The sequence below is a fragment of the Melospiza georgiana genome, unplaced genomic scaffold, assembly GCF_028018845.1.
Source record: "Melospiza georgiana isolate bMelGeo1 unplaced genomic scaffold, bMelGeo1.pri scaffold_29, whole genome shotgun sequence".
Classification (NCBI taxonomy): Eukaryota; Metazoa; Chordata; class Aves; order Passeriformes; family Passerellidae; genus Melospiza; species Melospiza georgiana.
The window spans coordinates 7,020,855-7,044,225 of record NW_026652215.1 but is presented as its reverse complement, the minus strand read 5'-3'; the positions used below and the strand labels follow the sequence as shown (position 1 = coordinate 7,044,225).

At 49.6% G+C, this 23,371-nt stretch overlaps 1 protein-coding gene and 1 pseudogene across 1 annotated transcript; one reads left to right on the top strand and one right to left on the bottom strand.

The window, feature by feature from the left end:
* LOC131096410 (zinc finger protein 208-like) overlaps window positions 1–23,371 on the bottom strand; it is a 1,316,393-nt pseudogene that overhangs the window by 773,767 nt on the left and 519,255 nt on the right.
* LOC131096478 (olfactory receptor 14J1-like) lies at window positions 16,243–17,175 on the top strand. The gene has a single exon (XM_058044817.1). It carries the CDS (start codon window positions 16,243–16,245, stop codon window positions 17,173–17,175), a length of 933 nt encoding a protein of 310 aa, XP_057900800.1.

Below are 23,371 nucleotides of genomic sequence, written 5' to 3'. Positions count from 1 at the left end.
GCCAGGAGGGCAGCCAGGGAGATGCCCAGCAAGAGGCAGAAGTGCAGGAGCTGCAGCTGCCGCGTGTCTGCCAATGCCAGCAGGAGGAAGTGCCAGATGGAGCTACTGTTGGACATCGGCTGGGGCTGGATGTGGGGACCTGTTCATGGAGAAAAGGACAGTGAAGAGTTAGAGGAGATACCTGTAACCAAAATTCAAGCCATTTCCCTTATAACCTTCCCTGAAATACACACAGAAACACTTCTATATATAAGAGTTCTGTGGTTTTCTTTTTAAGCTTCCCCCATGTCTCTCCTGGTATTCTTGGATATCAAACCCTCAGTATTTCTGCTGCCCTCTGATAGAACAGAGTAAATTCCCTGAGGCAAGATGATGAGTGGAGCGTGAGGGGAGATGGTCTGTCATGTCACTCTCTTTGGAGTTTCTCTGGGCTTTAACCATCCTCAGGTGAAGGACAGTCACTTTCTTAGGCTGCCCATTAAGGTTTTCCTCCTGCAGGTGTTTCCCTGTGCTTGTTCTCTCCACGCCAGCACTCACAGACCCCAAATCTCTGTGCACTCTCCTTGGCCGGACAGAATCCTGCCTGTTTGCAGGGCACTGGCTGGGGGCAGGTTCTGTTTGCAGCTTGGAGAAAGGACAGCTCAGACTGAGCCTGATGGGTCCAGCAAAGGTGACACTGGTGCTGTCCATGGGCAGAGGGGCTGAAAGCAAATTAGTGATTTCCTGCGACCCTATTGATCACAAAAAGGAACATTTTGAATGTCTCAGGCACTTGTCAAAATTCGTAATTATTAATTCATAATCAACCTTTACGATTTATGTACCCTTCCCTGCCATTTCCCAAATGGAGGAAATTGAATGCAAAGTCTTGGGAAATTTCCTCATTTTTATCAAAACCTTTGCCTTGGAAATATTCTATGACTGACCAGAACCCCACAGCATGTCAGAGCTTCATGAGCATTTCCTCCCCCACACCAGAAATACTCAGGAGTTTTACTCAAAGGGTCTGTAAGCAATGGGGTGTTCCAGCTGCAGGAGATGGCTCCAGGAGCTGCAGCTGCATTGTCCTGCAGCCAGAGGTTCCTGTGCCAAGGGCTGGCAGTGATTCTGCCCCAGGCACTTCTCAGCACCTTCCCAGCCCTGACTGATTGAAGCTCTCTGTGCCTCTGTGCTGTGCCCGGGGTGGCTGCAGGCAGTGCCCCAGCCCTGCTGGGCTGGCAGAAGTGCTGCTCATCAAGAGAAATGTGCTTTTGAAGCTCTTCTTGGTTACCAGGAGCTGCCTCTGTGTCAGGAGCCCAGCCCAGCTCAGCAACACAGACACAGCATAAGGACTTTAATGAGCCTCAGGGGTTTTGTGCCAAGGTCCTGAACATAAGTCCCTGAGAGGAAGCTGAGGTAACCTCTCCAGAACTCCAAGGCAGAATCCAACTCCAAAGTTTCTTGCATTTTAATGGGACCCACTGGGACACAACTGTGAAAGTGTCCCCAGGCCCCAGGCAGAGCAGAGAACTGGAGGCAGTGATGACAAGTGAGGACAAAGAGAAGCCATGTCTTGGTGCCCTGGGGCACAGCAGGGTCTGTGCCACCAAGGACTGTGAAGAGACACCTTGTCCTGAGGCACTGAGGCCTCCTGGCACAGCCCCAGCCAGGCTGGGCACTGTCAGCCCCTTGTCCTGCCCTCAGCATCCCCCCCTAGCCCACATCCCAGTGGCCTCAAGGATCTGCTGGAAGGAGTCCCTGGGGAGCCTTGCTCAGAAATGGCCCTGGGTGCTCCTTAATGCTCTCAGGGACTGCAGGTTTTTCAAAGGACTTTGGGTTTGGCTTTTGGTTTGGAGTCTCTGAGAGGTTTGTGCAATCATGGCCTCCAATTATCTGCTGTAATTAGTCCCTGGATAGGCTTTTTCAGTAACAACACTCAGTGGGGCTCATTGCTACTTCAAGGTACTTCAGTTGTTTTAATGTACTTGGTGTTTCCCTTTTGATACAAACTCTGTGAGAGGTTTGTGTAATCATGGCCATAATTAGGTGACTTAATGAGTCCCTGGAGAGCTTTGTGCTGACACTCAGTAGGGCTCATTAATGTTTTGATATTCTGACGGTTTTTAAGGTACTTTATGTATTTTAGAATACTTTTAGGTACTTTTTAAGATGTTCCTTCCCACACTGAATCTCTGAGTGGTTTTTGTGCTATCCTGGCCTCCAATTCTCTCCTCCATGGAGTCCATGAGGAGCCTATGTTGAGTATCTTGCTCCTTTCTGTTTTACAACAAAGATGGAACTGAAAGAATTTTGTAAGACTTTCTAAAAGCATCCAAACAAACACAGGACAAGTAACAATACAATAACAACCACTAAGAGAATTAATAGTCCTGTTTTAGCTAGACATCATCCAAACCTTTAGTCCCTTGGGTTGGAAGAGTTTATTGAACCAGTCTTTGTTTTGCACTTGAAGATTCTTCAACCCTTCCTTCAGTACCTGAATGCTCTTGTGAATTGACTCGCTGCGGCTGGAGAGGTTCATGCAACACATGCCCTCAGAGTCTACAAAGGCATGCCCATGTGCCCAGAGTAAAACCTCTATCACTTTTCTGCAAGGTGGCATGTCTGATGGTCTCTATGTCTGAGAGCAGGCCACTCAATGTGAGAGAGGTACCATGGGTTTGCTTACTTAACAGGCACCCAAGATGGTCTAATGGTCCTAAAGCTTTAGCTACAGCCACCCAAGGTAGTCCAAATTGACGGTGCTGCCATGTGATACCTGGATTAAAGCTTTCAAAGCCATCTTTGTGATATCATCCAATACTTCTCTGGAGATACCTGCTGCTTGATCACCTGGTAGGCTGTGTTGTCCTTCTCCAGCTGGATGCTTGATTGTCAATTCCGCCCTTGCCTCATTTTTAGCATATTCATTGCTATTGGCACAGTAAACACTTCCATCCCTCTTCCCACGGGGTATATTCTGTAGTTGAAAACAACATGTCATAATATATTTTAAATCATAGAGGTTTAAGACATGAGCTGTAAACATGGCCCTGATCAGACCATTTAAACAAGGTAAGCCCCTCCTATGGTCTTTAGCTGCCCTACAAAGATCCTTGATTTCCCCATAAACCAATGGCTGATATCTGGGATTCTGCTCCCTTCTTTCATAACATACCAGGGCACTGAGGAGTTTCAAGACTATTTGCCAGTTCCTTCTTTAACTGCTTCTTTCCGGATCCTTTCCTAAAGATCTTCTAGGGTTGAGGGGCGAGGTGGCTCTGGAGAATCCAAACTGTCTTCTGTGGAGGAAGAATAAATTGGAGCAGAAACATTTGGATTAGAAATAGTGTGACAGTTGGGCTTAGTATCTTTGATCATGAGGTTATATTGTTGCTGGAGGGTGAGACAAAGGGCACTGCCATTTTGTCAGGTGTTGAGGGGGAAGGGACTTGATTTAGGATTGTGGACTTTCAGGGTGGAGTTTTGGAGGCCTGGCCCCGGATGGAGGTGGAATGATTGACAGTGGGGCATGACCCGCAGTTGTGGGTGTGGAGTCTGGAGGTTCATTCAGGGCAGAAGAGAAGGTTGTGGTAGCAGGAAGTGGAGGAGCCAAGATGGAGGGAGGATGGTCAGTCTCCCAAGCCACATTCAGGCTCCTTCCATCTTGAGTCTCCAGGGCATGATTCTGCAAGACTGCGTGGCCATCGCCATCTTGGACCGTCGTGGAAGGTCTGAGAAAGGCAGGTTTGAGGGGAGGTCCTGAGGTAGGAGTGACCAATGGATTGAGTTTTCAACACACTGCTTGCTGGTGAGGATGGTGGGGAAGATGGGGAGCATGTGGGGTGCAGTGGGGCCCCTTTTGATCGAAAGGTTTTACAGTTTAACTCCCATTGAGTCCCAAAATTCAGTGGTATGGATTTCATTAGCAGAGGCATCTGGAAAATGTTTAATGATCCATCTCGTGATTGATTTCAATTCTTTTTTGAAAATACTTGGCCATGATCAGTGAGAATTAACTTAAAGCATCCATATAAGCTCCTTTCTACTTTGGACATGTGGCTGCCCGTTTTTCTCTTTCTCTGCCTTATGTGGAAGAGCCACCTGAACACCTCAAATAAATTATGGGACTTGGGTGCATATTGTAAAAACACAGTGGCAAAATGGGCAATAAATGTCTTGCATTTCCCCAAACCCACCTGCAGTCCTATGCAGGTGAAACCGTCGTTTTTCCTGCTGATCCTGGGCAAGGTCCCTTGAAGCAACGATGAATCCGCCAGGTCTGGCACAATCCAAAATTCCAGGGAGCGCTGGCCTATCCATCAGCTAACCTCAGCTGACGTGACTGAAACAGGGAGCCCTGAATGTCATGGTCCCTGTTTGGGCACCAAATGTCACAATGAGGGTGGCTGTGACAAACCTCTCTGGTTCCCTGACTTGAGGGTGATAGTGGCAAAAATGAAAAGGAGCAGGATCAATGGGGTTGTTTAAAAGGAACTTTAATACCAGGGTGAAAAACAATAAACATGGAGAAGTTGAGAACAGTATGAGGGGCAGGATCCAAAGACCTGAGTCAAAGGGGAAGCAACAACATGTACACTTGGGAGTAGAAAACTAGAACAATAACCATTTAGGGGAAACAAGTAACCAGTAGGGGAGTAGACACTTGGACAAGTTAGCACAGCAACACTAAAGGCTTATGGGGGAACTCCCAAACTCACCCTATGTTAAACAAATGATTCCTAGGGCTTGAAACTCATGCCCAATTCTTTTGGGGTAAAATCTGGCTGACTCTGAGTTACAGCTGAGCTAACTACCGCACCGCTGCTTTGCACTGGCCCCTTGGGATCATGTGGCCCAACAGAGCCACAATGATGTCCTTGGTTCCACGAGGCCCCACAGTGTCACAATGGTCCCTTGGATCCATGATGCTCTGCAGTGTCACAATGGCACCTTGATTTCCCAAGGCTCCCAAATGTCACACTGGTCTCTATAGGAAGGCAACCACGGAGGCCCCATGTTTCAGGAGCTGATGAACAGCAACCACCCAGAGGCCAAGGCAAGCCTGACTTGTCTGTCCTGGAAGGTTTGCATGGAGCAACCCTTGGATATTATGAAAATTATGAATGTGGAATCTTAATTTCAGAATTTTATGCCTGGAGAAGCATGATTTTTTCCATACAAAGAAAAACACAGAGCCCTTTCCAGTGTTTGTAAAATAGGTGAGTTCTCGCACTCAGGAATCAAAGACCAGCCAGACCTGTCTCTCTGGGCAGCTTTTGTCTGCAGCAATTCTTGGATACACATAAATTTGGAGGTGGAATCCAAATTTTGGCCTGGATACCTGGAATAGATGGACAGTTCTTTTCCATAAAAAGGAAAGCCTAGAGCTCCAGGGCTTCAGGGGCAGATGGAAGCAGCCTTCCAGATTCCAAGGTCAGCCAGACCTGTCAGGTGACCCCTGGGAGACCAAGGCAGCCACACCGATTTCATGTTCCCTTGGTTCCACAGTGCCCAGCAGTGTCACAATGGCTCCTTGCTTCCATGAGGGCTTGCAGTGCCACAATGGTTCTTCTGCTTCCATGATGCCCTTAGGTGTCATAATGACCCCTTGGTTTCACAAGTCCTTAAGGATCTTAATGGTCTCCACGGTTCCACAAGGCCCCACAGTGCCATAATGGTCTTTGGGTTCCATGAAGCCCCTCTGTGTCACCATGGTCCCTGGATTCCATTGAGGCCCAGTAGTGCAACAATAATTCCCTTGTTTCAACAACTTCCCATAGTGTCACAATGGCCCCTTCCCTCCATGAGGCCCTGCAGGGTCACAATGGCCCTTAGGTTCTGTGTCACCCTACAGAGTCACAATGGTCTCCATGATTCCATGGGGCCTTGCAATGCTACAATGCTCTCCATGTATTACCGCGCCTGAGTGGGTCGCAGCTGGTGATAGAGAGACGGTGAATCTTGTTTCTTGATCAGAAGGCTTGATTTATTAAGATATGATATATAATACATTATGACTATACTAAATAGAATATAGAGAGAGGTTTGCAGAGCTGCTGGCTAAGCTAAGAATAGAAAGAAAGAATCCCAAACAAAGTTGTGTCCAGGGACTCAGTCCCCTAGCTTGCACTGGTGATTGGCCCTTAATTATAAACATAGAAAATGAGCCAATCAAGGTGAATCCTATTGCATTCCACAGCAGCTGATAACAATTGTTTACCTTCCCTTCTGAGGCCTCTGCCTTCCAGAAGAGAAGACACAGAAATCTGAAAGAAAGGATTTCTGTGGAAAAATGTCTGCCACATCTCACCTTTCTAAATTGTATAAAATAAAAGAAAAATGCTGATGTGCAATGAACAGGAAATTCCTTCCCCTATAGAATATACAATAACTAACAAATCACTAAAACAATGCTATAATATAAGAAAAATGCAAAATACAATGTAAATAGAATTTGAGTCCATGCAGCTGAATTTCAGGAACAGTCCATCAGCTGAAGTTGTTTCTTTTGGACATCTGAGAGTCCTTAGAGTCCTTTTTTCCCTGAAACAGCATAACACAATTTTAAACAATTTAAAACAATTTGAACAATTTTTAGAATGTCCTTTTCTGGCCCTTCAGTGCTTTCAGTGCTTCAGCGCTTCAGAGCTGCTGCCCAATATTTTCAATCTTTTCTATTTAATTTTTTTTTTTTTTTTTTTTTTTGGATCGAAAAGCAAAAGAGCTGCAGCCAGCCGAGCAGACCAGTGCCAGAGAAGGAAAGGCCCTGGGGGCCCTGGCCCATGCTGGACCAGGAACCCCAAAACTGGCTCACAAAGGGGGACCCTGACCGGTAGGAGAAACCAGAATCCCCAAAAACTTAAGGAGGCCAAGTGATGGCCCTGGCCCAGGAACCTCCTTAGCCAACCGGCCCAGGCCAAACCCATGAGGAAGGCTGTGCATATCCACAGGCTTGAACCCTGCTGCCAGCACAATGGCAGCACAGGTAGTGAGACGCTTCCTTTCCCCAATACCACTGAGGCATGCCAGCAGCAGGGAAATAGAAGCTGCCCCGAGAATCTTCATCTTGGGTCTGGGAATGTTTGTTTCCCACAGCAAACGAGCTATGGTCTCCTCCAACTGTGCCCTCTCCCTCTGCAATGCATCGGGTTTGTCTCTCATCCGCCCCATGGCATCATCCCCATCCTCTCCGGGCTGGGGATCAGAGGCAGAACTCTCGGGATGCACCTGCCCCCCCATGCCACTACGGCACAAGAGAGGCGGCGGCCTCCATGGGACAATCATCGAAAAACCACCCCCAAACCGCCAAGAATGCTGATCTTAAAAACAGGCAGCTGGACTGCCGCAACAGTCAGCTGGCTGGCAGCCCCCTCTCCACGGAAGGAGAGATCCCCCGCCGGGGCGACTGCTGGGACGTCCGGTGGAAGCAGCGGGGAGGGAGCCGGAACTGGGGAGGGAACCACGCTGAGAGTGGGATCAGCCGCGGGCTGCTCCAAGGGTCCCACAGGCTCAACGCCGTTTTCAGCCCCATCCTGAACAGGAACTGTCTCGGCTGGAGGAGGCGTGGACACGCGGGAACACGCTGTTGCTGCGTCCCTTGGCTCTGAAAGCGGCGGCAGGCACGGCACGGGCAGGAGTGGACCCGGGAGGAGCGGCGGAGCGGCGCTGTTGCTTAGCAACAGGTCAATCGCCGACAGTGCTGTCTCTTCTGCCTTCTCCGACACAGGCTCTGGCGGGGGCCGGGAGGCCGGTGAAACCGCGGGCGGGACCACCTGGAGAGGTGGAGACGGGATCTCCTGGAGTGACGGCTCCGGCAGGGGCATGGAGGAAACCTCAGAGACCGGTGCCGCCCCCATGTCTGAAGGCGGAGTCTGAGAGGCCGGCGCTGGCTTGAGCGGCCACTCCCATCCCCCCGGAGAGAGAGAAGGGGGGGAAGGAGAAAACTCCATCTGAGCATGCTCCGGAGCAAGAGTAAAATAAACTTCTTCGCGCCGCGAAGTTTCAGCCCCCTCCACCGCGAAGCGGGGGGGGGAAAAGCCCAAAGCCATCACCCACGGGGTCTTCTGCCAAGGGGGGGGGAAACGGAGCCCTGCCATAACAATTAGAGATCCATTGAAAACAAGCTGCTCTGCGCTTCAGGACTGGGAAAAGCTTTATAAATGCTGGGTAGATAGAAGACAACACGCGTCCCTTACTGAAGACGCGCTGGATAATCGAGTCCATGCACTCCCAGACAAAAGCATCTAAAGCATACAGAACTTCAGTAAAGAACCCAAAAAGCTTTGCCCATCGAAAGAATTCATGGATATCTGTTTTGACAAAAAGAAACCATCTTCTCTACACCAATGTTTCCAGAGGGCCATCAATTTCTCCTCTGAAGGGAAGAATTGAATCTCTTCTGGCAAGGCATGGGTCTGCCATACGAACAGCCACAAGCTACGAAGGGCTGGTTCATCAGGGATAGAAAAGTGAACAGTACCTTTTGAAAGAGTCCAGCTTTCTCTGGCCAGCTTCACAGGTCTGCTGCTCTTTTCCATCATCTTTCCTGATGGTTTTCCAGAAGAAAGTTCTGTTGTGGTCAGCCTTGGCTGTGAACTCTGTCCATATCAGGATCTTCCGTTCTTCAGCTCCTGGCTTGAATCCACTTCTTTGGTCACTTCAAAGCAACCATCAAATGCTGCACATACAGGATTTTTACCCAGTGCAGCAATTTTGCTCCTCTGGTCTTATCAGATTAATTTTTGCTCTTACACGAGGGGTCACCAGATATTACAGCGACCTGAGTGGGTCGCTGCTGGTGAGAGAGAGACGGTGAATCATTTATCTTGATCAGAAGGCTTGATTTAATAAGATATTATATATAATACATTATGACTATACTAAATAGAATATAGAGAGAGGTTTGCAGAGCTGCTAACTAAGGTAAGAATAGATAGAAAAGAATCCCAAACAAAGTTGTGTCCAGGGACTCAGTCCCCTGGCTTGCACTGGTGATTGGCCCTTAATTATAAACATAGAAAATGAACCAATCAAGGTGCCCCTGTTACATTCCACAGCAGCTGATAATAATTGTTTACCTTCTCTTCGGAGGCCTCTGCCTTCCAGAAGACACAGAAATCTGAAAGAAAGGATTTCTGTGGAAAAATGTCTGCGACACCCTACCATGCATCAGCTGCAGGAAAAGTGGAGAGGTACAATGGACTTTTGAACACCACATTGAAAGCATTAGGTGGGGGATCTTTCAAGAACTGGGAACAGCATCTGGCAAAAGCCACCTGGTTAGTTAACAGCCGAGGCTCTACTAACCGAGTGGGCCCTGCCCAATCTGAGCCTTTGCAGAGAGTAGATGGAGACAAAGTCCCAGTGGTACATGTCAGAGGTTTATTAGGGAAGACAGTTTGGATTAATCCTGCTTAAAATACAGACAAACCCATTCGTGGGGTTGTTTTTGCTCAGGGACCACGTTGCACATGGTGGATAATGCAAAAAGATGGAAGAACACATTGTGTGCCTCAGGGAGATCTGATTGTTGGATAAAATCTATGTAAATATCACTGTTTGCTGAATGTTATTACCATTGTCTGTGTATAGCTGTAAAATGGATGTATCATGTATGTACTTGTAGAGTTAGAATTTATATTAGTTTTAGTAGTAAGCAGACGATATGGGGATAAGGGGTGGAATGTCCTGGGTTGACTATATGATGCTTCTATCCCCAATCGTCTCATTCTGTTTATGTTGAGTAATAAGTTTTGTACCTTTAAGAGTGTTCCAGAGAGTGAAGGGAGGGAGAGAAGAAGCGCACAGTTTGTTTTCAGACACTGCACTCGCTCCTCCACATTCCTGCTCCTGACTGTGTTGTCTGCGGACAGACAGCGGGACAGAGAGCTCTTCTTTTGCTTTTAGTTAGTTTTTAGCTAGCTGAGGCAAAGAAGTTCCTGGGACCGTTTTTTTTGGTTTTTTTTTCTTTTTCCTTGGATCTCTTGAAACTGCTCTGGATTGAACAGGGGAGCACTGGCAGCTGCAGCTGTGGCCCACCGGGCTGGGCCTGGCTTGCGACAATTCCAGCATCGGAGGGACTGATCAGAGACTGAGTGAGCTGAGCTACAAACCGGGGTTTTCTGTTTGTCATCTCTTTTAGAGTGGCAAGGGGTCTCATTGTTTGATGTTGTTTTGGTTTTATTGCTTAATAAACAGGTTTTTTCTACCTTTCTCCAAGGAGGTATTTTTTTTCCTCCTGGATGAGCTGGGGGGAGGGGCTGATTGGATCTGCTTTTCCCATCGGAGCTCCTTTGGGGGATCCTCCTCTGTGGGATCTCAGCACCTCAGGACTGATGTGCCGAGTCACCAAGACCACCCTTGGGGGGCTTGGAGGTCCTGGAATGTTGCCAGAAGTGTCTGGTGGCTGGACTTTGATCCTGCATGGGAGACGACACCTGTATGAGGATGGGAGGATCTCACTGGGATAAATGGTGAAGGGATAAGTTAATCAGAGTGTGAAACAAAAGGTTTAGGATTTCTGTACAGGGGGGTCTAGAGAAGTAAGGTGGAGGAATTGGGGTGTGTCCTGTCCTTCTTCCTCTTCTTCTTAGCCTCCATCTTCTGTGGTGATGGTGGCACTTTGGGATTGGTTCTTACTAAAAGTGCACTGGTCAATAAGGGTGAAAGGTATTGGGGAAAATAGGTAAATATTGTATACGTAATTTTGAGTATAAAGATAAGTGACCGCCCTGGGGGCTCTCAGTGTGCTCATGGCTGGCTTGCTGTGCGGACCTCTGTCGGGCCGAGAGAAAATCTTTTAGATAAAAAACTAATAAACACTGAAGACCGAGAAAACACCTGAAGCCTCTTCTCGTCCTTTGGAGCGCGGGCTGCCCAAGGCCATCCCCGAGCCTTTCCAGGTCATTAAGACAGCCGAGAGATCAACACTCATCCAAATTTGCTCTAAACCTGGACAGCTGGTCCCAAGGGGCCAGTGCAAAGTAGCGGTGCGGTAGTTAGCCCAGCAGTAACTCAGAGTCAGCCAGATTTTACTCCAAAAGAATTGGGCATGAGTTTCAAGCCCTGAGAATCATTTGTTTAACTTAGGGTGAGCTTGAGTGTTCCCCCATAAGCCTTAAGTGTTGCTATACTAACTTGTCCAAGTTTTACTCCCTTACTGGTTACTTGCTTTTTCCTATATGGTTATTGTTCTAGAGTGTTCTAACCCCAAGTTTATATGTTGTTGCTTTTCCTTTGTCTCGGGTCTTAGGATTCTGCCCCTTGTACTGTTCTCAACTTCTCCATGTCTATTGTTTTTCACCCTGTGTTATTAAAGTTCCTTTTAAGTGACTCGATTGATCCTGCTCCTTTTTATTTTCACCACCCTTGCCCTGAAGTCAGGGACCACAGAGGTTTGTCACAGCCATCCTCATTGGGACATTTGGTGCCTGAACTGAAACCATGACATTCAGGGCTCCCTGTGTCAGTCACGTCAGCTGGGGTTAGCTGATGGATAGGCCAGTGCTCCCCAGAATTTTGAATTGTGCCAGGCCTGGCAGATTCATCGTTGCTTCAAGGGACCTTGCCCAGGATCAGCAGGGACAATGACGGTTTCACCTGCATAGGATTGCAAGTGGGTTTGGGGAAATGCAAGACATTTATTGCCCATTTTGCCACTGTGTTTTTACAATATGCACCCACCTCCCATAATTCATTTGGGGTGTTCTGGTGGCTCTTCCCCATAGGGCAGAGAAAGAGAAAAATGGGCAGCCAGATGTCCAAAGTAGAAAGGAGCATATATGGATGCTTTATTCTCGCTGATCAGGACATAATATTTTCAAAGAACAAATTAAAATAAATTATGAGGTGGATCATTAAAAATTTTCCAGATGCCTCTTCTGATGAAATCCATACCACTGAATTTTGGGACTCAATGGGAGTTAAACTGTACAATTTTTGATCAAAAGGGACCCCATTGTATCCCACATGTTCCCCATCTTCCACACCACCCTGAGTCACTCCAAACTCAGGACCTCCCCTCAAACCTGCCTTTCTCAGACCTTCCACAATGGTCCAAGATGGCAATGGCCACGCTGTCTTGGAGCATCATGCCCTTGAGACTCAAGATGGAAGGAGCCTGAATGTGGCTTGGGAGCCCAACCATTCTCCCTCCATCTTGGCTCCTCAACTTCCTGCTATACAACCTTCTCTTCCGCCCTGAACGAACCTCCAGATTCTGTTCCCACAACTGCGGGTCATGTCCCCACTGTCAATCATTCCACCTCCACCCTGGGCCATGCCTCCAGAAGGCCAGCCCGGAAGTAGGCCATCCTAAATCAAGGCCCTTCCTCCCCAAAACCTGACAAAATGACAGTGACCTTTGCCTCACCCTCCAGCAAAAATGTAACCCCCATGGTCACAGATACTAAGCCCAACAGTCGCACTATATCTAATCCAAATGTTTCTCCTCCAAGTTATTCTTCCTCCCCAGAAGACAGTTTGGACTCCTCACAGCAACCTCACCCCTCAACCCCAGAAGATCCCTAGGAAAGGATCTGGAAAGAAGCAGTTAATGAAGGAGAATGGCAAATATTCTCAAAACTTCTCATTGCCCTCGTATGTTATGAAAGAAGGGGGCAGAATCCCAGCTATCAGCCATTGGTTTACGGGGATATCATGGATCTGTTAGGGCAGCTAAAGACCAGAGGAAGGACTTAACCTTGTTTTAATGGCCTAATGAGGGCCATGTTTACAGCATGTATCTTAACCGCCTATGATTTAAAATATATTATGACCATGTTGTTGTCACCTACAGAATACACCCTGTGGGAAGAGGGATGGAAGTATTTAATAATCAATTAACAGCAAGGACTATGCTAATAATGAGGCAAGAGCGGAACTGACAATCAACCATCTAGCTGGAGAAGGACAACGTAGCCTACCAGATGATCAAGCAGCAAGTATCCTCAGAGAAGTATTGGATGATATCAAAGAGGTGGCTTTGAAAACTTTAATCCAGATATCGGATGGCAGCACCCTCAATTTGGACTACCTTGGGTGGCTGCAGCTAAAGCTTTAGGACAATCAGACCATCTTGGGTGCCTGTTAAGTAAGCAAACCAATGCTACCTCCCTCACATTGAGTGGCCTGCTCTCAGACATAGAGACCATCAGACATGCCACCCTGCAGAACAGCAATAGAGTTTTTACTCTGGACACATGGGCAGTGTAGACTCTGAGGGCATGCATTGCATACACCTCTCCATCCACAGCGAGTCAATCCACAAGAGCATTCAGATACTGAAGGAAGGGTTCAAGAAGCTTCAAGTGGAAAACGAAGACTGGTTCAATAAACTCTTCCAATCCAATGGACTAAAGGGTTGGATGATGTCAATCTAAAACAGGACATTTAATTTTCTTAGCTGTTGTTGTATTGGTAATTGTCTCATCTTTGTTTAGATGCTTTTAGAAAGTCTTACAAAATTCTTCAGTTCTGTCTTTGTTGTAAAACAGAAAGCGGGAAGATACCCAACACAGGCTCCTCATGGACTCCTTGGAGGAGAGAACTGGAGGTCAGAATGGCACAAAAACCTCTCAGAGACTCAGTGTGGGCAAGGAACTCCTTAAAAGTACCTAAAAGTATTCTTAAAACCATAAAGCACCTTAAAAATCTTGAGTATCTCAAAGCATTAATGAGCCCCACTGAGTGTCAGTACAAAGCTCTCAAGGGACTCGTTAAGGCAGAAAATTGGGACCATGATTGCACAAACCTCTGACAGAGTCAGTATCAAAAGGGAAACACCAAGTACCTTAAAATAACTGAAGTACCTTGAAGCATTAATGAGCCCACTGAGTGTTATTATTGACAAAGGCTCTGAAGGGACTAATTACAGCAGAGAATTGGAGGCCATGATTGCACAAACCTCTCACAGACTCCAAGGCAAAAGCCAAACCCAAAGTCCTTTGAAAAACCTGCAGTCTCTGGGAGTATTCAGGAACCCCCAGGGCCATTGTTGAGCAAGGCTCCCCAGGGACTCCTTCCAGCAGATCCTTGAGGCCACTGGGATGTGGGCTAGGGGGGGATGCTGAGGGCAGGACAAGGGGCTGACAGTGCCCAGCCTGGCTGGGGCTGTGCCAGGAGGCCCCAGTGCCTCAGGACAAGGTGTCTTCTCCCAGCCCTTGGTGGCACAGACCCTGCTGTGCCCCAGGGCACCAAGACTTGCCTTCTCTTTGTCCCCACCTGCCATCACTGCCTGCAGTTCTCTGCTCTGCTTGGGGCCTGGGGACACTTTCTCAGTTGTGTCCTTCAGTGGGACCCATTAAAAGTCCAAGAAAGTTTGGAGTTGGATTCTGACTTGGAGTTCTGGAGAGGTTTCTTCAGCTCCCTCTCAGGGACTGATGTTCAGGGCCTCAGCACAAAGCCCCAGAGGCTCATTAACGTTCTTGTGCTCTGTCTGTGCTGCTGAGCTGGGCTGGGCTCCTGGCACAGAGGCAGCTCCTGGTAACCAAGAAGAGCTTCAAAAGCACATTTCTCTTAATGAGCAGCTCTTCTGCCAGCCCAGCAGGGCTGAGGCTCTGCCTGCAGCCACGCTGGGCACAGCACAGAGGCACAGAGAGCTTCAATCAGTCAGGGCTGGGAAGGTGCTGAGAAGTGCCTGGGGCAGAATCACTGCCAGCCCTTGGCACAGGAACCTCTGGCTGAAGGACAATGCAGCTGCAGATTTTGGAGCCATCTCCTAAAGCTGGCACATGCCAGTGCCTACAGACCCTGTGAGTACAACTCTGAGTATTTCTGGTGCAGGGGAGGTGAAATGCTCATGAAGTTCTGACATGCTGAGATGTTCTAAACAGTCATAGAATATTTCCAAGACAATGATTTTGATAACAAATGAGGAAATTTACAAAGGCTAGGTATTCAGTTTCCAACTATTGGAGCATGGCAGGGAGGGAGGGATAAATATTAGTGGTTTATTATTAATTATGAATTTTCACAATTTCCCGAGAGATCTAAACTGTTCCTTTTAGTGATCAATAGGTTCACAGGCGATCCCTAATGTGCTTTCAGCCACTCTGCCCATGGAAAGCACCAGCATCACCTTTGCTGGACCCATCAGGCTCAGTCTGAGCAATCTTTTCTCTAAGCTAGAAACAGAACCTGCCCCCAGCCAGTGCCCTGAAAACAGGCAGGGTTCTGTCAGGCCAAGGAGAGTGCACAGAGATTTGGGGTCTGTGAGTGCTGACAGGGAGAGATCAGGCACAGGGAAACACCTGCAGGAAGAAAATCTGCAGGAAGCAGAGAGAATATCAGGAAAGGAGAGAAAACAAAACCCAGCAATGCTGTGGCAGGGAGAGTTTAGAGATGCCCACAGGATCCCCTCCAGTGCAGCCCCTCCCTCTGAACAAGCCCCCTCCCTTCTGTGCCCCAGCCAAGCCTCTGCCCTCAGGGCCGGGGCTCCAAGGCGTGCAGCCCCTCCTGTGCAGGCAGAGCTGCAGCAGAGCCATGGGGCAGCTCTGCAGCCCCGGGCCCAGTTCCCTCTGCAGAGCACAGGGCTGGGAGCAGCTGCCCGGCACTGGGGGCTCTGGCAGGGGGCACAGCTGGCTCAGGGTGACGCTGTCCCCAGTGCCCACCTCTGGGCAATGCTGTCAGTGCAGCCAGGGAAGGAGCTGCATCTCCCTTCATCCAAAGCCATCATAAGGACACTTGGAAGTGTCTCTGAGATTTCAGCCCAAGCTGGGAGCTCCAATCCAGGGTGCAAACCTGTCCTAGAGCATCTCTGAGTTATACGATTGCTGCGGAAAGGCAGAGGTGTTGTGACACTGAAAATGCTGTTAGGTTGGTGAAATGAGCAAAGAGAGCCCTTGGCTAAAAATGTGGAACTGGGCTGTGGTGGATCCATCTGCTCTCAGCAAAGATCACGTTATCTTTACAAAAAACTTAGTAATGAGCATATCCTCCATTTAGGAAAAGAGAAAGCCAAGATAAACTCAAATCACAATCAAGTGTGACCATCTCCCTACAGTCTCCACTCATTCACGTGCCTCAGGGAACTCACTCTGTTATACCAAGGGCATGCTAAGGGTTTCTGATATCCTAGAATAGCAGGAGAGACATGGGGGCAGCTTCAAAAGAAAACCTCAGAACTCTGAAACAGGGAAGCAAGTACGTGTGTGTTACAGAGGAGGGTGTATGGGAAATGGCTTTGATTTTGCTTACAGGTATCTCTTATAAATCTTCACTGTCCTTTATCCATGAACAGGTCCCCATGTCCAGCCACAGCAAATGTCCAACAGCAGCTCCATCAGTCACTTCCTCCTGCTGGCATTGGCAGACACGCGGCAGCTGCAGCTCCTGCACTTCTGCCTCTTGCTGGGCATCTCCCTGGCTGCCCTCCTGGGCAACGGCCTCATCATCAGCGCCGTAGCCTGCGGCCACCACCTGCACATGCCCATGTTCTTCTTCCTGCTCAACCTGGCCCTCAGCGACCTGGGCATGATCTGCACCACTGTCCCCAAAGCCATGCACAATTCCCTCTGGGACACCAGGAACATCTCCTACATAGGATGTGTCACACAGCTCTTTTTCTTTATGTTCTTCATCTCAGCAGAGTTTTCTCTCCTGACCATCATGTGCTACGACCGCTACGTGTCCATCTGCAAACCCCTGCACTATGGGACCCTCCTGGGCAGGAGAGCTTGTGCCCACATGGCAGCAGCTGCCTGGGCCACTGTATTTCTCTATTCACTGCTGCACACAGCCAATACATTTTCCCTGCCCCTGGACCGTGGCAATGCCCTGGGCCAGTTCTTCTGTGAAATCCCACAGATCCTCAAGCTCTCCTCCTCCAAATCCCTCCTCAGGGAAATTGGACTCATTGCTGTCAGTGCCTGTTTAGGACTTGGCTGTTTTGTGTTCATTGTTTTCTCCTATGTGCAGATCTTCAGGGCTGTGCTGAGAATCCCCTCTGAGCAGGGACGGCACAAAGCCTTTTCCACCTGCCTCCCTCACCTGGTTGTGCTCTCCCTATTCCTCAGCACTTGCACATTTGCCTACCTGAAGCGCCCATCCATCTCCTCCCCATCAGTGGATCTGGCCCTGTCAGTTCTGTACTCAGTGGTGCCTCCAGTCCTGAACCCCCTCATCTACAGCCTGAGGAACCAGGAGCTCAAGGCTGCAGTGTGGAAACTGATGACTGGATGCTTTCAGAAACATTAAACTGCTGGAAATTTTTTGCTAATCATTTGTAATGAAAGTCATCTTTGATACTCCTTGTTGGTTTCATTTTGGACGTTCTTTTTATGTGTCTTACTTTTACAATATAGTCAACAAACAAGTATCATTGCTTGTGCATTTCTCATTTTGTTTCTGTCTACTTTCCCTGTGCTCAGAGACTGTTTCAATGAGGGGTTGTGCTCTCAGTGGCTTTAAAATGAACTAAAGAATCTCCCAGGAAAGTTCTCACCGGAGATGCCCTTTTGTTGCCTTCTCTGGAGCTGCAGCAGCAATGTCTGTGTGCAGAGCTGGGGGCAGATCAGTGCTGGCCCAGCAGCTGTGCCCAGCAGCAGCAGCACTTGGTGTTGTCAGTGCTGCTGCTGTGGCCCTGCCACGCTGCCCTGGTGGCCCTGGTGTTGCTGCAGGGCCTGAGTGCTCTCGGGGCCGGGCACAGCCCTGGGGGTGGCAGTGCCAGGGCTGCAGCAGGGACAGGCCATGGGCACTGCTGGGGCAGCGCTGACGCCTCAGGCCAGGCCCTGGGGGCTCCAGGCTCCTTGCCCAGGCTCTCTCCAGAACACGGCCAGGCCAATGCTCACAACAGAAAATCCCCGTGAGCAACCCCAGGCTGGCTGTGGGCAGGCTGGGGGCAAACAGCATGGCTGGGGCTCTGCAAGGGCCCTGGGGGAGATGGGAAGGAGCAGCAGAGCAGGGGCTGATCCATCCCCAGTGCGCTGCACAGCCCAGGCCAGTGTCCCAGAGCGTCCTGATGGAGCTGCCAACAACATCCCCCCTCTGCAGCCCTGGCCTCTCCCCCAGCTCACAGTGGTGCCCCATCCTTGCAAGCACAGACACGGCAGCACTGGCTCAGCAGCCCCTGTTTGCATTGCACACAGCAGGGGGAGCACCCCCATGCTGTTGCTGTGGGGACATGAACCTGAGGGAGCACAAATGCCATCAGCCCCTGGGGCCAGCAAGGGCTGGGGGACACCAGGGAAACCACTCAGCTTTGTCCTGGCCTCTGCAGTCAGCCAGAAAGTTTGTTCCCATCAGCTGGGAGTTTCCTGTGCCACTGCAGATGCTGTTGCTCAGAGCCAGGGCTGCCTGGCAGCCACCCCCAAACTGCCCTCAGCATTTCCTTGGCTTCACCTTTGCTTTCTTTACTCTTTCCTGGAAGAAATTCAGACCTCTGTTCCCTCCCCTGCAAACAGCCCATACCTGTTTGCCCTTTCCTCCCTGGCCCCACTCCCCATGGCAGTTCCTGACTTGGCTCCATGGGAACGTCCCTTGGGCAGCAGGATCATCCTACAAGTGCTGCAGGAATTGTCTGCAGGCTCCTGCAGTGCCTCGTGCTGCTCCCTTGCCAGAGGCACCCCAGGCCATGGGGGCACATCTGGGATGCTGTGTCTGGCTCTGGGGCTCCCTGTTCTGGGCAGTGAGGAGGAGCTGCAGAGGCTCTGCAGGAGTGACAGGATGGGCTTTGGGGCTGGCAGGAGAAGCTGAGGGACCTGGGCTGCTGGAGCTTCTGAAAAGAAGGCCCAGGGCTCCTCCTGCAACTGCTCCAAGGGTTCTTTGAGAAAATCACAGAATCAGCAAGGGTGGAACAAGCCATGGAGACCATCAAGTCCAACCTGTGCCCTGACACCACCTTGTCTCCCCTGGGCCTCCTCTCCTCGAGTTTAAACAATCCCAGCTCCCTCAGCCGCTTCTCAAAGCTCTTGTGTTCCAGACCCCTCCACAGCCTTTTTGCCCTTCTCTGGATACGCTCCAGCCCCCCCAGCCTCTCCATGTCCTTCCTAAATTGGGGGCCCAGAACTGGACACAGCACTTGAGGTGCTGCCCAGCCAGTGCTCAGCACAGGGGAAGAATCCCTGCCCTGCTCCTGCTGGCCACACCATTCCTGATCCATACAAGTCCCAGGGCCTGGAGAAGGGAAATGGTTCGGAGGGCGTGGGGACAAAGTCTTATTGATTGTCAACCATGAAGGGCCTTGATTTTAATATTTATTTAGTCTGCATTAGAAGGTGCTGGGGGTCAATATCAATTGGATATTGCTGACATCAATCTATAAACTGGAAAAGAAAACAGGACAAAACAATTCTCTCTGCATTTTTTTTAATAGAGTATATTTCAGTTTCAAAATGGTGTCCTTGGTTCTATAAGGTCCTGCCAAGCCCCATGGTTCACAATGAAGTGTCACAATATTCCATGAGGCCCAGCAATGTCACAATGAACCTTTAGTTCCTTGAGTCCCACATTGTTCCATGAATCCTTAGTTCAATGGGATCCTGTAGTGTCTCAATTTTCTCCTTGGTTCCAGGGTGCCACACAGTGCCACAATTGTCCTTTGGCCCAACAGTGCCTCATAGTGTCACATAGTGGACTCCTTGGTTCCATGGGGATGCAAAGTGTCACGACGGCCATTTGGCTACACAAGGCCTCAAAGTATAAAAATGGCCTCCATGGTTTCATGCAGCCATTCTGTGTCACAATGGACCCTCCACTCCATGATGCCCCAGAGTGTCACAATGGCCTCCTGGGTTCTGCACTTTAAGAATGCCCCCTTGGTCCTTTAGAGCCCCACATGTCACTATTGTGCCCTTGTTTCCATGAGGCCCTGCAGTGCCACCATGGTCCTTTGGTTCAACGAGGCCCCATGTGTCACAATGGTCTCCATGGTTCCATGATGCCCCATAGCATAGGAATGGTCTCCTTGGTTCCATGGTGTCACAATGGCCCCTTTGTTCCATGAAGCCCCACAGTGTCACTGTGGTCCCCTTGATTCCATAAGGCCCTGCCCTGCTACAATGGTCCCTTGGTAACAATGGGTTCTGAAGGGTCATAATGGTCTCTGTGGTTCCATGAGGCCCTGCAATATCCCAATGGCCCTTGGTTACAATGGGTTCCAAAGGCTCATAATGGTCTCTGTGGTTCCATGAGGCCCTGTAATATCCCAATGGACCCTTGGTTCCAAGGTGGCCCACAGTGTAACAAGGCTGCCTTAGTTCGACAAGGCCATGCAGTGCTGTAGTGGCCCCTTGGTTCCATGAGGCAAAGCAGAATCAGAACGGCCCCTTGGTTCCATGGAGCACCACAGTGTCACCATGGTCCCATTGGCTCCACTGGGCTCCACAGTGTAAAAATGGACCTTTGGTTCCATGAGGTTCCACTTCATCTCAGTAGACTTTGGTTCCATGAGGTTCCTCAGTGTCTCAATGGCCCCTTGGCTTCATGTGGCCCTGCTGTGCCACAGTGCCAGGTGGTTCCATGAGGCTCCACATGTCCAAATGGTCTCCTTGGTTCTGTGCAACCCTACAGAGCCACAATGGACCCTTGGTTCCATGAAGCCCTACTGTGTCACAATCAAAATTTGATTCCATAAGTTTCTACTCTGTCAACAAAGTCTGAGTCCTGAAGTATCACCATGGATCCTTTGTTCCATGAGGTTCTATAGAATAACATGACCACCTTGATTCCAAAAGGTTCTGCAGTGTCACAATGGACCCTTGGTTCCATGCAGCCCCACACTGTCACAATGACCCATGGTTCCATGAGCTCCCATACTGTCAGCAATGATCTCCTGTGTTCCATAAGGCCTTGCTCTGATACAATGGACTTTTGGTTCCATGGGGTTCCACTGCATCACAACAGACCCTTTGTTCCATGGGGTTCCAAGTGTCACAGCTGGATCCTTGGTTCGGTGAGCCTCTGCTGTCACCAAATGGCCAAAATAACAGAATAAGTCTAATTTGGTGTCTAAGAGAGCATTTACTCAGGCCTGAGGTGCAGTGGGTGATAACTACTTACATGGACAGGTGATTCTACTAGTGTATAGCTTATATACAATCACTATGTGCATATTAAAATTTACCCATTTCCATAAAACCCACTCCAAGTTCCCAGATTCAGTCCTTGCTTTTTCTATCACTGCATTCTTGAGCCAGATGTCTTCATCTACTCTTCCACCCATTCCTGCTGGGTAAGCAGCTCCTGCATGCCTTGTTCCTGTGCTGAAAGTTCACAGGCACAGTAAAAATTGAATTAACCCTTTTGATATCAAGCTCAAGGCTTTGTGTGGGCAGGCAGAGGCAGGCAGGAGGCAGAGCTGTCAGCAAAGGAAGGGCCCAGCCAGGTGGGGCAACTGGGGGATGCCAACAGCATGCAGGGATGGAGGCACAGGTTTGCTCAGCACCAGAGACACCTTTCCCTTGCTTGTCCCCAACTGTCATCACTGCCACCAGTGCTCTGCTCTACCTGGAACCTGGGGTCACTTTCTCAGTCTAGTCCTTCAATGGGACCCATTACCCCTTCAAGAAAACTTCAGTGTTTCAATCACTTTTTGAGTTCTTGAGAAGTTTTTTGAGCACGCTCTGAGGGTCTGTGTCTGATGCAAAGAGCACCAAAACCCCAGAGGGTCATTAAAGTCCCTGTGCTGTGTCTGTGCTGCTGAGCTGGGCCGGGCTGCTGGCCCAGAGGCAGCTCCTGGCAAGGACAGTGCTGCAGAGAGACAGCTCTGGCCAGGAGCAGCTCCTGTGCACAGCCCAGCAGGGCTGGGGCACTGCCAGGGCCCCTCAGGGACACCAGCAGGGCACAGACAGAGCTGACAGGGGCTCAGCACTGGCAGGGGCTGTGGGATGGCCCAGAGGGGGCTGTGTCACAGCAGCACCTCTGTGGCTGTGTCATAGAGGCACAGAGCAGCTGGGATGTTAGCAAGGGGCTGTGTGACAGCACAGAGTGGGCTGTGTGAGGTTACAGGTTGGGCTATGACATCACAGAGTTTGTTGTGTGAGGTCAACAAGCAGCTACAAGATCATAGAGAGGATTCTGTGACATCAGAGAGCTGGCTGTGACATCATGGCATGACTGTGTGACACCATAGAGCTCTGTGAGGTAAAAGCGTGTGCTATCACATTACAGAGTGTCAGTTTGACACCACAGGGTGGGTTTTGTGACATCACTGAGGTGGTTGTGACAGCACAGAGCTGGCTGTGACATCACAGAGTAGAGTCTGAGGCCAGAGCATGGATTCTGCTGTCATAGAGGGTGGTTCTGTGACATCAAAGAGTGGGTTGTTACATCACTGGGTGTCAGAGTAACATCATAGAGGAGGCTGCAACATCACAGAACAGACTGTGACATCACAGGGTGAGTTTTTGACATCACAGTTGGTTGTGTGATATCACAGAGGTGCTGTGGGACAACACAGAGGGCTTGGTGACATCACAGGTCGCTGTGTGACATCATAGATGGCTGTGTGACATCCGAGGGGCTGTGTGACATCACAGGGGCTGTGTGTGACCTCACAGGGGCTGTGTGACATCACAGGGGCTGTGTGACATCACAGGGGCTGTGTGAGGTCGCTGGGGAGGTCACTCTGCCCCGGCCCCACTCACAGCTCCCCCCAGAGCAGTCCAACCCTGCTCGTGCACAGCAGGGTCCCCTGCCCCCCTGGGTCCCCCCCGCCCCCAGCCCCACAGCCTCCCCCAGAGGGTGTTCCACGAGATCGACCCCAGAGCCTGACACGGGGACGGGGGGCCGGGGCCCTGGGGGTGGCACAGGGGGACAGGGACCCCCCGGCAGTGTCCCCGTGTCCCCCAGGGCCAGAGCCTGGGCCAGGGCTCCTTTACCCTTCTACCAACAAGGGCTTGGGAGCGCTGAAAAATCCCCAGCAAGGGATCAGCAAAAACCAGATTGAATATTAAGGGACAGCAGCACAAAGTTCCTTGGCAAGAGTCACTCTGCTCCTGACTGGACACTTCAGGCACATCAAGGAAACAAAGCAACAACAAAACCAAACTAAATCCAGGCAATCAAACCAGAAATGAATCGAGAACTGCCCCTGTGCATGCGTGTGTGTGTGTGACATAAGGACAGTGAGAGCAGGGATAAAAGGAATACAGCCTAAAAGCTTAACAGAGCTTAAACTTAACAGGACTTAACTTATACCTTAACCTTAACCTTAACTGATACTTTCAACTTCACAATTTAGCAAAAGAACAGCACTTAGTATTTAAACCAATTTAAAACATAGGACTTAGCAATTTAAGAGAGGAATAACATTTAATATTCAACTTAGCTAATAAATTAAATTAGACTTAACAACTTAGCAAAAGAACAACTTTTAGCAGCATTTAACTTAGCTTAGACCTTGTGACTTAACCTTACCTACTGATATCTGGATATCTGACTGACTCAGCTATCC